The sequence below is a fragment of the Pongo abelii genome, chromosome 6 (genome assembly GCF_028885655.2).
Source record: "Pongo abelii isolate AG06213 chromosome 6, NHGRI_mPonAbe1-v2.0_pri, whole genome shotgun sequence".
Taxonomy (NCBI): domain Eukaryota; kingdom Metazoa; phylum Chordata; class Mammalia; order Primates; family Hominidae; genus Pongo; species Pongo abelii.
Window position 1 is genome coordinate 84,465,254 of NC_071991.2, and position 14,072 is coordinate 84,479,325.

The window sequence follows — 14,072 nt, forward strand, 5'->3', positions numbered from 1 at the left end:
GGGAGAAGAAAGGGAAGGGGATTAAAGATGAGTCATCTGTGGGAAAGGGATTATTAAGGTATCACTAAAGAGGTATGTAGTGAAATAAACAGAAATATCTGGCAGCTTGACATAAAGCATGGCTGAAGAGATGTTTGGTCAGATGATTTCCTATGCATGCTTGTCACTAAGTGACACTATTTACTCAGTACAAGTTTGTTAAAATGTTGAGAGTAGGGGATGGGGGCAGGGGATGGGGGCAGAAAGAAGTAGAAGGGCATTAAACACCTGCCATTTTGTCTGCCCAGCAACTCTTTCTCCTTTTACCACTCATGTTCCTTCGGGGGAGAGGCTTAGTCACAATGAACAACGACAGCCTGTAATTACTGCAACTGGGAGTCCAGGCCACTGTGGGATTAAGCTCTGAGGGTTGAGCCGCTGAGCTGCTGGCCTAAGAATCCTTGAATACTCCCTGGCTGAGATCAGAATTGACCCCAGAATCCAGAGTAAGGGCTTAACCAGCAGGTAAAAATTAAGCAACTCTGGTTTCAAAGGTGCAGTAGTTCTTAATTCTGGCTATATATTAGAATAATCTGCTGGAAATTAAAAAGAAAAACAATGAAAATCAGACCAATATCTGGGCCTCATGTCAAACCCATTAAATCAGAATCCCTGGGGGTGAACAGCTGGGCTTCTGTATGTTTACAAAGCTCCCTAAGTGATGTTAATAGAAGCTAGGATTGAGAACCACAGGATACGAAGTATACAGAGGTGAAAGAGTCAAGCATCCACCTCATGGGTAAAAGTGAAGAAGGAAGCTGTACAGGCAGTTCTGGAGAAGGGGACACTTCACGTTTGGCTGGCGTGGCTAGTGTAAAGTGGGATCTGGAGGGCACTGGTTAGTACGTATTGGAGTTAGTAGAGCAATGAGGAAGGCTGGCAGGGGGCGGTGCAGTAAGGTAAGGCTTCCTATTCCTCATTATTTTGCTTTGAGGCAGCCCTGTATTATTCACTCCTCAGTGGTTATATGACAAGCAGTACTTGTCTCCTCTTCAAGTGCCTAGCAAGGGCAGTAGTCATTTAAAATGTATCAGAATTTACTCTTTTTGCACTGATTTGTGCACTTAGGAGGGGAGGAAGTATGAGCCATCTTCTTGTAATAAAAAATCTACCACTTAGGTACAATGTGAGCAAATCTCCCACTAAATAGAATCTTAGAATTTTAGAGCTGGAAGGGGCCTTTGATATCACTTGGGTCACCTTTTTCTTTCAGACTGTAAATATCTCCACTAGACTTGTCAAAAGCAGGAGGTATTTCTTATATTTCATGGTTTCTCTGGCACCCACATGGAGGATATTATATAAGCAATGATATAATGGTGGATATTATATGACCAATAAAATAATTTTCAGATGAGGAATCTGAGTTTCAGAGTCAATAAATTAGTAGGCTCATCCATTCATTCATTCATATAATACTAGTAAAAACAGAAAGCTTTAGATATTCATGAATGACATAAAATGACATAATGACATAAGTTAGTTAGAAATATAAGAGGTTAGAGTGTTTCTGATGCTCTTATGCAAGTAAATTTAATCCAACTAACATACTGATACCTTACTAGGGAAGGCACTGCATTATGTTCTATAAAGGTTAGTAGAGGATAGTTATTAGGGCCCAAGCTCTGGATTTAGATAGCCTGGGTTCAATTTCTGGTTCCTATTTCCTAGCTGTGTGATATGGGGCTATTTATTTAACCTCTTTGTGACTCCCTTTTCTGAACTGTAAAATGGGGATAATAAAACCTGCCTTGCAGGGAAAGTAGTACTTTACACATAATAAATCCTTAAAAAATATTAACTATTACTAAATACAATATTATCTGCTACTTTAAATCCCCACTATCCACTAACAAGGGTAAGGCCTATTACCTAGATGAAACTTTATTTTGCTGAGCCTCATACTGAGTTTGGGGGTGCCAGTGTGAAGATGGGGCTAGGGCACAGCTGAATTGGGACAAAATAATGGGGGCCTGAGGACCAATCAGTCAGTAAGAAGAAAATGTGGGCCAGTGAGTTTAATAGGAGATCTCAATGTTGTTTTTCTGTTTGGTATGGTATGTAACCCCTTGACAAACCTGCAATGAAGTCTATATTGCTCACTAATGTTTATAGGTGATGTGGTTTACTTTAGCAGAACTCAAAGTGGTCCTAGGTTCTAGCTCCAGCAGGGAGCATGTACAGCTGGCAGAAACAGAGGATGGAGGATGTTGACACCTGTATTCCACAAAAATGGATAAAAGTCTGTGTCCTCAAGGAATTTCTAACCGTGGAGAATATCAATACGTATGCAACAAATTAATTTTAACACGATAGAATGAATTCAGTGTTATAATGATTGAACAAAGTGTTACATACATACAGAATTGGGAAATATTTATTCTGATTTATACAAAAGTGGGAAAGAAGTGGATTTGGGAAGGCTTCAGGGAGAGACGATATTGCCCTGTGGGTTAAGTGACTAACAAGTAAAGGTGGAGAGAAGAGGAGCAAACAAAGGACCAGGAGCAAGGAAGCGCAAGGGTGTGCTTGAGAAACGGTGAGACTACATGGTGTTAGAAAACAATGTGAACAATTAACTCCTATCTCTAGACTTTTTACTATGCAAGCCATCATTGACTGGAGATTCTGTTGCTTGCAGCTAAATACAATACTCATAGGCTGCTCAGTAACTATGTGTTGAATGTATAAATAGAGAAATGCAAAGATGATTGAATGAAAGATCAAAGAACCCCAACTCCAATTCAGGGTCTCCAGCTGCCCTGGTGGACAGTAGATGCTTTTGTCTGTCCAACCTCCCTTCCTTCATGCTAGTAAGAGTGAGCTCCTATTTCCCTTAATTTCCTTTCTCCAACTCAAGATGGTTTTTCTGGAACTGCCAATTACATTATGTCCTGCCACCTCCACCCCACCTCCAAAATAATGGGATGGTCATATGACTCAAAGAAGCTAATCAGAATATTTATTTTGGATTTGATGTTCAAAGACTAATAGTTAGAATTTCTCTCTTTCCTTTATGTTTCCAGTTAAAAGGCTGCAACCTTAGAGATACTGGTAGCCATATACCTTGTTGCACGGGACAGCCTGAGAAAATTAGGACTACGTACAGAGAGAAGCTGAGATGAGATACAGAGAGAGCGGTGGATCTAATTTAATTCTTGGATTCAGTTGTGCCTGAGGACATCTCTGCCTTTTTCATAGGAGAAAATAATTGTGCTCTTTCCCCTTTTGGGTTGAGTTAGCTTGAGGTGCATTTCTGTCACCTGCAATTGAAAGAATCCTGTGTAACAGTCACTAACTAGCAACATTATTTGTTAAATAATACTTTTTACCATTTTGGACCTCAGTTTCCTCATCTATAAATAACGGGGGTTGGACAAGATATTCAATATTCCTTCAAGCTCAGTTTGCATTTTTCACACTTCTATAACAACTGGAAAGTTTGAACCAAAATATACTTAACTAAATCCTTTTAATTTTTTTAAAAAGAAAAATAATCTATAAAGGAAAATTCTTAAATCAGCCTGAAACCTACTTTCCTTTCTTCATATCAACACTTAAGTTAGATAATCACAACAGACTTTCGTAATATCTTCCACAACTGGAATGCAGTCATCCAAAAATGATAATAAAAGATTACTTTATAATTTAGTATATGATAAAGTAGTATTTCAAAGCAAAGGGGAAATAAAGTACTATTCATTAAATGATGTTAGGACAATTGACTAGCCATTTTGAAAAGAAACAAAAATAAATTTCTACTTCATTTCTCATTCCAAAATAAAATCCAGATGATTCAAAGATTTAAAGGAAAAACAAGAAAAATAACAATGAAAGTACTGGAAGAAAATATATGTGCCTGAGCTTTATGAACTTGAAGTGTAAAGGACTTTTTAAGAACAAGGTGACTTCTCTATAAGCTTGAGGTGAAAAGGACTTTTTATACAATGAAGTATAATTTCAAATGCAGTATAAGCAAGGGGTTAAGAGTACAGGTTCTAGAAGCAATAGCTTGGGTTCAGATCCTGGTTTCACAAACGTTAGCTTTATGATCCTGACATAATGCTATTGTTTGGATATCTGAGCCTCCAAACCTCATGTTGAAATTTGATCCTCGATGTTGAAGGTAGGGCATAATGGGAGGGATACAGGCTTGGTGCTATAATGAGTGAGTTGTCCCTCTTGGTTCCCATGAGAGCTGGTTGTTAAAAAGAGCATGGCATCCCCCATCCCTCACTTCTTCTCTTGCCACATGATCTTTGCATGCCCTTTTGCCTTTTACTGTGAGTAGAAGCAGCCTGAGGCTCTCCATAGAAGCAAATGCTGGCACCAAGCTTCTTGTACAGCCTTGATATAGTTTGGATGTCCCCTCCAAATCCAATGTTGAGATGTAATCCCCAGTGTTGGAGATGGGGCCTGGAGGGAAGTGTTTGGGTCATGTGGGCAGATTCCTCATATTCTTGGTGCTGTCCTTGTAAGAGTGAGTAAGCCCTTGTGAGATCCTGTTGTTTAAAAGTGTGTGGCACCTCCTGTCCCCTGCTTGTTCCCTCTTGCCACACAAGATGCTTGCTCCCCCTTTGCCTTCCACCATGATTGTAAACTTCCTGAGGCCCTCACCAGAAGCTGAGAAGATGTCAGTGCCATGCTTCCTGTACAGCTTGCAGAACTGTGAGCTAATTAAACCTCTTTTCTTTATAAATTACTCAGCTTCAGGTAATCCTTTATAGCAACACAAAAATGGACGAAGACACACAGTCACTTAATTCATCTGAGCCTCAGTTTCATCTGCAAAACTATGATACCTGCCTCATAGGGTTGAATAAAGATATTCGATATACTCTATGGGTGTATGTATATAGGCCATAGTCTGCTAAGACCTGCATTAAACTGTAATGAGCTACTCACATATAACTGTAACTTCAGTTACAGTTACACAATATGTCACCCACAGTGCCTAAAATACTTAGTTTATATATTTTATTTATATTCTTTTGGTTTACGTTCTTTCATATGTTCTGGAAGGATATAAACCAAAATAATATAAATAAAATATAAATAGTGGTTATTTCTAGGTGATGGAATTATAAGTGAAATTATTATGTTTTTGCTCCTTTCTTCTTTATTTGTATTTTCTAACGTAAATTAAAGTGTTATGTCTCCCTGAGTGTCAGCATAGCATTGTGAATACAGTCATAGACGCTGGAGCCTGACTTCTTAGGTTGCAATGGTGGCTCCCTTACTTACTACCTGAGTGAGCTTGGGGAAGTTACATAGTCTCTATTTCAGTTTCCCCATTTGTAAAATGGAGATAATATTACTTCCATTATACAACAAAATGAGTTAATAGAGGTGAAATGATTAGAATTGTGCATGGCAGATAGCATTACATAAATGTTTTGAAATATTATTTCTCTCTCCATGTACTTTCTCTTAAAATTCCTAGTTTTTGGATGTCTTTAATATAGTAATCAACAAATGAAGTTAGTTATATGTGAGTAGTTCACTATAGTTTTTAATGCAGGTCTTAGCACACTATGGCCCGTGGCCCAGCAGCCCCCAAGCTAAGAATGGTTTTTATAGTTTTAATGGGTTGTGAAAGATGGAAAGAAAAAAAAGAATTTGCAACAGAGACAGTACGTGACCCACAAAAGCCTGAAATACTATTTGGTTCTTTACAGGAAAAGGTTTCTGACCCTTGGCTTAATATGCTTTCCCTTTCAAATACATTTGCAATTTTAAATCAGCACAGTTTATACCAAGGAATAAATCTCTAAAGGAGGAATTTCAAGAAACACCTTAAATAGAAAGGAAAATAGTTTCGGACAGTGAAAATAGTATTTCTTGTGAATGTTTGCTCCCCTCCTCTCTGTTGAGATTAATTTTTCTACCAATGACTAAGAATCACTTCATGGTAATTAATTGAAGGTTTGGTACAATAGGATCAAACAATCCAAAAGGTACTTAAACTCACGAGGCTAAATAGGATCTCAAATGATTACTGTGTTTCTCTTGGCCAACTCTGTCAGGCTGATCCAACTACCATGGGAATTGCTCTCATATCAGGTCTGGAATCAGCAAATTTGCTAGGCTAAGTATCCAGTTCTTTGCCACAGACCCTTGTGGTAATGAGTGTGGGAGCATGAAAGCTGACTCAGGAAGTCTTTAGGCACACTTCAGAGAAATAAAGTTGCCTGAAGTAAAATCTTTAGAAATCTTAAATTGTTAAAAAGCAATTGTGAAAAGTGGGGAAATTAAGCAATCTTTTTTATTTTTTGCCAACAAAGTGTTAACCTGAGACTCTCTGAGTAACTTTATCTACCACTTTAATTAGCCTTGAACAACTGGGAGACATTTTATGCTTTATGCAAACAAAACAGCTGCAGGCAAGAGAATGGAATAAGGGAGTCCTGGGTAGAGACCTGATGTTCCTCTGAGGGCCCTCAAGTAAGTCACATAGGAAGCTAGCAGGTCTGTCTGTGAAGTTGATGTTGGGGTGGGGCAGGCATTTGTCTACTGAATCCAGAAGTCTGCAGGTGTTGTATCAACTGAAGGTAAGGGTGGGAGGAATGAAGGGCCACTTTCTTTTTGACGTTAATTGGGCTTGCTGAGATTCAAACATGAATGGTCAATTGAGGGGCTGTGGTTTGCCAGAAATCTATTTGCATAAAGCAAGAAGGACACTTCCAGGGCAGAGAAACAGGCACATCTGGCACAGTCAAAAAATTCTTAATTATAAAAGGCAGAGGCACTTCTGAATACAGCACAGATTCTGTCTTCAGACTTGACTTTCAGCCCAGCTTCTGAGTATCTAAGCCCAACGTGTTGGGATTACAGGTGTGAATCACTACACTCAGCCACTTTATTTTTCTTAATTACATCAACTTGGTAGGGACATGGGTCTGCTATGGTCCTGGGGAAGGAGATGGAAGAGGCATGTAGAGGAGAAGACATTCAGGCTGACAGTAAGACCTGCCACTAGAAATAAGGTCCAGGAAGGCAGGGGCTTTGTCTTGGTTTCCACTATATCCCCTAACCTGAAAACAGGGCCTGGAATGTGCAGGTGCTGAAAAAATGTTCATTGAATAAACAAATGAAATACAGGCAAAGTATATACAGGTCCTATTGTAAAACATCATAAAGGACGATGAGGCAGTAGTCATTTCTCTTACTGGAGGTAATGACATTTCAAAAATCACTGAAGAAATACAATAAGAAAGAAACCTAATTAATTATACAACATCCTAACCCAACCATTATTACACTTCTATTGTTATACTTTCAGTATTTTATAATATGCATTTAAAATAGATTTATAATCAGAAAATTTCTGATGGGAAATATGGAACTTATTTTCAAAAGAACCAATCTGCCTTTACCGACAAAGTATCACTAAAAACCAACATAGGTGATGTTACCTAAGTAAGTCTGAAATAATTATTGATAGCTAAGTCAATACAACAAAGTATGTGGTATAAATCTTAGAGTTACCGGTAAAGAAAATACAAGACATGCATTCTCTTGCTAGTTCCTACTCTATGGGTTTCAGTGTTCTCATTTGTAAAATGAGAGGGCTGGGGCTCAATAATCTCAAAGGTTATTTTATTTAATTTAATCTCTAAATCTTATTTTACATGCCGATTGTAAAGCAGTTTGTGTGTGTGTATATACATAACATGTAATAATATTAATTCAGACATAGGAGCTCCTTCCATGAAGAAGGAATATAGATTTTAGAAATTCACATTTTAAAAGCCATCTCCAATTTTTTGGGACTAATTTTTACCTGGAGGAATTGCAGTAAGTAGTTTCACTTAATAGATAGACTGATTATTAGTATTTTAAATTCCCAAAGATAAATCTTTATCCTTCTAAACCAACAAAACAGAGAGTTAATTAAAAACAAAGTGACAACAACAACCCAACTAGGAGTAGTCAAAGGGGAAGAGTGATGGTAAAACGTAATTGGTTCATTGGCATAGAAATGGGATAAACAGGCCAGGTGCGGTAGCTCACGCCTGTAATCCCAACACTTTGGGAGGCCGAGGTGGGTGGATCATGAGGTCAGGAGATCGAGACCATCCTGGCCAACATGGCGAAACCCCGTTATCTACTAAAATACAAAAAAAAAAAAAAAAAAAAAAAAAAAAAATTGCCGTACATGGTGGCACGTGCCTGTACTCCCAGCTACTCGGGAGGCTGAGGCAGGGGAATCGCTTGAACCCGGGAGGCAGAGGTTGTAGTGAGCTGAGATCGTGCCATTGCACTCCAGCCTGGCAACAGAGTGAGACTCAGTCTAAAAAAAAAAAGAAATGGGATAAAGAAAATTTTTTCTTTTTTGAGACAGGGTCTCACTGTGTCACCCAGGCTAGAGTGTAGTGGCACAATCACGGCTTACTGCAGCCTCAACCTCCCAGGCTCAGGTGATTCTCCCATCTTAGCCTCCCGAGTAGCTGGGACTACAGGCACCTGTGACCACGCCTGGCTAATGTTTGTATTTTGTAGAGATGGGGTTTCACCATGTTGGCCAGGCTGGTCTCGAACTCCCGGCCTCAAGCCATCCTCCCGCCTTGGCCTCCCAAAATGCTTGGGATTACAGGCATGAGCCATCGCGCCCGGCCAGAAAATTATATCATTAGGCTCGTACATGGAGGAGTTAGTAATGCCTGAAATTTTTCCTCTTTGTAGAATTCAGGGTCAACCCTGTTGATCTTGTGTTTTTTTAAGGACCAAATCACCATCGTCTCCTGAGGATAACTCGACAGACACAATTAATTCATTAATGTAGATATTATCTTTCTTTTGATGGTCACAGGAGAAGTGCCTTGAATTGAAGCTTTATCTCCTCCATTGTCACCATCACTATGCAGGTGAGGCTGACAGGATCGCGTGGCTTAAAGCAACGCCTCGGGAGGGAGCAAAAACGCATCCACTGTGGAGATGAGGTTTCGGTTGCCTCCATTCTTTAAATAGCGCAAACCCTCACAATGTCAAAAGAATCATATTTGAATTCGAGCTGCAAGTAAGTAAATCGAAGTATACTAGAATTGATTCCCAGCCTGAAGGCGGATGCTGAATTCAGACCAGCAGTGACACTCCAGGATTTCCACGGTAGTTCATTAAAGGAAGAGAATCTGGAACTAAACAGACAGAGTCTACACCCGCTTTTCCTGCACCAAAAAACGCCGAGATGTTCATCGGCATCGCGTTAGTCACATTAGGAGCAGCAGTCGCATTATCAAAAACTGCAACATGCATGTAAATAATAGCTACTTTCCCACCACGTGTGGTCGGCCGGCAGTGGATGCCCCCTGTTATATCCCTATAGGATGCCTTACAGTTCCCCACGGACATCTGCCTAGGCGACTGGGAGTCCCAGGCCCCACCCCGCCCTCCAAAACCCTTCTTTGGCGTTCAATACCCCGCGCTCACCGCGGTCTCTTGCTGCCCCCTGCCAGGCCCCTAGCGTCGGGCTACGAAAGGCTGAAGTACCGCCACGAGGGGGCGCAGGACCAACGACGTCACCTCTGCGCGCGATCCGAGGCCGGAAGTTAGTCTTTTCCACTTCCGCTCCTCTTAGCCGCTCCGGACCCCGGAGGCGGAAGTAAAAGCCATCTGTAGCGGATGGGTGCAGTTCAGGGTGAGATTGGGAAGGTGGTGAGGCTGTGCTTTCCTTTCTTTTTGTTAAGAAGTGGGTGTGGGTGATTGCTGTACAGTGCAGCCCCTTGCAGAGTTGTCTTTGGAGGAGGAAGAGGGATGGAAAGAGCCTTCGGTGTGGAATTACCTTGGTTTTGAGTTAAGAAAGACCCACCTGCGTTCGAATCCTAATGCTTCAGCTAGCGAAGGCAGGCTAGTATGGGAGCTCGGCGCTGTTTCAGATTTTGTAATTTTAAGGCTTATGCCTACCTTTTAAATTGTTGTGGGGAGTAAAGCGAGACAATGTATATGAAGCACTTAGCTTTGGTACAAAACATATTCGTGATTCTGCTACCTTTTCCCATCATATGTAGGCATGTACTTGCCGTTGTCTTTTCTGTATGTCTGAGAAATGTTGTTTGCAAGAGGTAATGCGTCTCACGAGAACATAATGCAACGAGAACGTTAGCTGGGATCGATCTCTTATTTTGTATTAGGAAGGCCTGAAATATTTTGCCTTCTTTTTGTGTGTGTGTGTCATTTCTAGAGACAGCTGTTCTCCAGCCTTTCTGGAGGGATGCAGAGCCTTTCCTTAGGACAAACAAGGTGAGAAATACATGGAAAGATCTCCAAACTTAGCTTGCTGTTTCAAAAGAAGACCAGCTGGAATGTGGTATTTTAGGGCCAGTGATTAGTTATTTCTATTAACAGCCTTTTTAACAGGCCAGTTGTGGGGCAGAGGCGAACGTGAATCTTTTTTTAGACCGCTCATACTACAAGCATAGAGATTTTCAGTGTGTTTGTTAAGTTTGAACATTAGCCCTTTGGATAATGGTTTTGGTTAATTAAAAAGTCAATTTGAGAAATAGATCGAAGTCAATTTTTGAATAGGTACCATTTTTGAAATTTGTACATGAGGAAAGTTGCTAACTTTCTTGTATTAGGCTATTTAGATGTTCGTTTACCCTGCTAGATATTATGAGTATTTTGAATGGAGATCCGTTGCTAAGAGTAAAGCATCATGGAGAATTTTGCAGTGTGACTTTTTTGGTGCTAGAAACCGAAAAATAGATAAAGATAATTTGTATTTTCCATTGTTTTTCACACCAAAGGCCAGCTTTACTTGTTTAAATTTTTTCATCTGACTGCAAAGTAACACATATTCATTAAATAAGTCCCAGTATTTCAGAAGTAGTACATAGCCTCTAATAATCTTTCAGAAATAACTGTCATTCCACTTCCCCCTCTGTATATATTAACGTCCCCCTCCCCGCCTTTAATATACATGGCATTATCCATACTGTTAGGCAGTTTGTCATGTAGAATATCTGACATCTTTTGATTGCAGTAGATCGGCCTTTATTTTTGGCACCTTTATAGTATATTGCATAGATGTACCACAATTTATTAATTATTCTATTGGTGGCCATTTGGGTTTCTTCTTCTTTGTTATAGCAAATAATGTTATGATGGTCATCCTTTTTCTTTCTTTCTTTTTCTTTTATTTTCTTTTTTTTATGAGACAGAGTCTTGCTGTTTCCCAGACTGGAGTGCAGTGGTGCAATCTCAGCTCACTACGACCTCCGCCTCCCAGGTTTAAGCAGTTATTGTGCCTTAGCCACCTGAGTAGCTGGGATTAGAGGCATATATCACCATGCCTGGCTAATTTTAGTATTTTTAGTAGAGATGGGGTTTCGTCATGTTGGCCAGGCTGATCTCAAACTCCTGGCCAACATCTCAAAGTGCTGAGATTATAGGCGTGAAGCCACTGTGCTTGGCCTGGTCATCCTTTTTCATAACACATATTCTTGTCTTTTTTTTCTTTTTGAGATGGGCTCACTCTGTCATCCAGGCTGGGGTTCAGTGGCTAGATTATGGCTCACTGCAGCCTGGATCTCCTGGGCTCAAGCAGTCCTCCTGCCTCAGCCTTCTGAGCAGCTGGGACTATAGGTGTGTGCTGTTACAGTTGGCTAATGTTTTGATTTTTTGTAGAATAAGGGTCTCACTTTGTTGTCCAGGCTGGTCTCAAACTCCTGGGTTTAAGCAATCCTCCCACCTTGGCTTTCCAAAATGCTGGGATTACAGGTGTGAGCCACTGCCCCTGGCCCTTTTTTTCCCCTTTGGATAATCTCCAAGAAGTGGAAATGCTGAATTAAAGGCTATGAACATTTAAAATTGTGGCAGCTGGTGCCAAATTCTGGTCCATTAACAATATTTGAGAATTTCCTCTGTTTCCTCATATGTTCATTAACAGTCAATATTATTAATTACTGTTTCTAAGTTTAGCGGAGACCACACATGTCATTTTTAGAGTAAATTTACTGCATTTTAGTATTGTAATCAAGACCAAATTTCTAGGTTTAGCTGAGACCACACATGTCATTTTTAGATGTCATTTTTAGAGTAAATTTATTGCATTTTAGTATTGTAATCAAGACCAAATTTCAGTTGCCAGTTGTAAGTCCATTTCAGCTCGTTTTCTATAAATAGAAAGCTTAGTTTTAGATTCCTTAGTAATAAATTATCATAAAACAAATGGTTGATTTCAGTGGTTAGTATTTTAAGATAAGTTAAGGATTTGAGGGAAGATTATATTTGAATGGGACCTTGTCCTATGGATAGGCATCAGGAGGATGGGCCTTTCTAAAAGAAAGAACAACTGAAGCAAAGGCAGGGAGACAGGAATGGGCAAGGATGTTTGGGATCAGGTTTGAGAGGCGATAGTGCTAGGTATTGAGGTGGTAGAATAGAAGAGATAGCTAGAAAGGTAGTTAGAAGTAGATGGTAAGGTAGTTAGAACTAACTGAAAAGGTAGCTAGAAAAAGATCACTTTGAAGATTTTGTTTTTTCGGGGAGAGCTACAGAAGGTCTTTAATCAGAGAATGAGGGACATAATCACATCATTTTACAAATGTCAGTATGGTGGCAGTTTTGAGTGATGGATGTCAGAGAAGCACATCAGGTGGCTGTTACAGGCTGGGTAAAAGAGAATGAAGGCTTGTAACAGAATGAGAATTACAAAGAGTAGCAAGGTTGGATTTCAGAGAGATGCCAAAGAAGTTGAGTCTACATGATTTGATGACTGGAGTTAAGGAAGAGGAAGAAAGCAAAGCTCACTTTTAGATTTTTATCACAAATGACTCTTACGATAGTGATTGTGATAATGATATCTTTAGTCAGAAGAAGGCAAATTTGGGGACTGGGAAAGATACTCAAGTTTGGGGCATGTTAAGTTTGTGTGGAAGGTAATTCCATGGAGGATGAGTTATACACAAGACATGAAATTTACTTGTGACAGATTTAGAAGAAACGTTTATAGATTTGTTACTTTTTGTTAGGAATTTTGGCATACATTTTCACTTATTTTTAGTTTGTTATTAATAGAATTTCTGTTGAACATTCTGTGACTTGTTCAGCCTGTTTACCATGATGCTAATAGTCCTAAGAAAGTGCACTGTCTAGAGTGGTAGTCGTCACACTTTTTTTGATTGTGTACATTGTCAATAAAAATATGCCTACAATATATGTACATTTGTTTATTGATTATATATGTCTTACAGTACAGTCATATTGTTTATATTATAAAACATATGTAGAAAGAATTTTTCAAAGGCTAAGACAAATACAAATTGTAGTTTTACTATTTTCTTCCTCCATCCCATTGTATCATCTTGGACCTCTCTAGAAAGTACTGATCTGATTTCCAGCTGACGCATTCTGCCCCTTTATTCCAGTAGAGGTCACTCAAGCATCTGGAAGAGAGAACAGGCTGTTGAACTATGCAAGGTAGAGCCGTCATTCTTCAGTTAGAAGGATAGTTATATTTTAAAGTTTCTAAATTCATGCATTTTTGGAAGAGTAATTACAGAGTAGTATGTGGTATTATGGAGAAGTGAAGAATAGTGAGCTCAGTAGAGTATGGATCAATCTGAAATGTGCTTTTGTTGTTTGATGTTTATGTTGTTTGTGAGTGCCTTGCATTTGGCTTTGAACATTACTTGATTCTGTAGTTTTGGGATCTTTTTCCCAATTCTGTGAGAATCTGTAGATTATGTGAGCCACAGGAATGTTCCCTGCCTGTAGGCATAATCAAGTTCTAGTTAAAATTGGAGTAATTGAAAGGACAGACACAAAGAGGCTTTCTTTGAAATTGATCTTGAAAGCAGTATCTTTAGCCCAAAGAGGTTAGTAGTGGGTTGGAATCATCTATCTCTATTTTCTGTTTTATGCTTAATTAGGAGAAGGAGAAAAAAGAAATGCCTTTTCTAAGTAAGAGCCCATTGTAAGTAATTAGAAATCAAGCACGAACTTGTTACAGCTATATATTCTAAAAAGGCAAAAGTACAGTTTAAAAAATATATATGTACTGTTATATGACTCAGGCACAAGTAGCTTAGAAA

General features: G+C 39.4%; 1 protein-coding gene across 5 annotated transcripts in view; it reads left to right on the forward strand.

Annotated features, from left to right (window-relative positions):
• The first annotated feature begins 381 nt into the window (after positions 1-381).
• Positions 382-14,072, forward strand: part of MTERF1 (mitochondrial transcription termination factor 1) — a 57,973-nt gene continuing 44,282 nt past the window's right edge. Inside the window, exons 1-3 of one of the 5 annotated variants that reach the window (XM_009243025.3) lie at positions 382-504; positions 8,852-9,693; positions 10,220-10,278. In XM_009243025.3, coding sequence (XP_009241300.2) covers positions 9,661-9,693; positions 10,220-10,278 — 92 coding nt within the window. In that variant the 5' untranslated portion in view covers positions 382-504; positions 8,852-9,660. Of the gene's footprint in view, positions 505-8,851; positions 9,694-10,219; positions 10,279-13,357; positions 13,459-14,072 lie in introns of those variants that run through there. The other 4 variants (XM_054560588.2, XM_003780651.5, XR_002915828.3 and 1 more) reach the window with 4 other exon arrangements.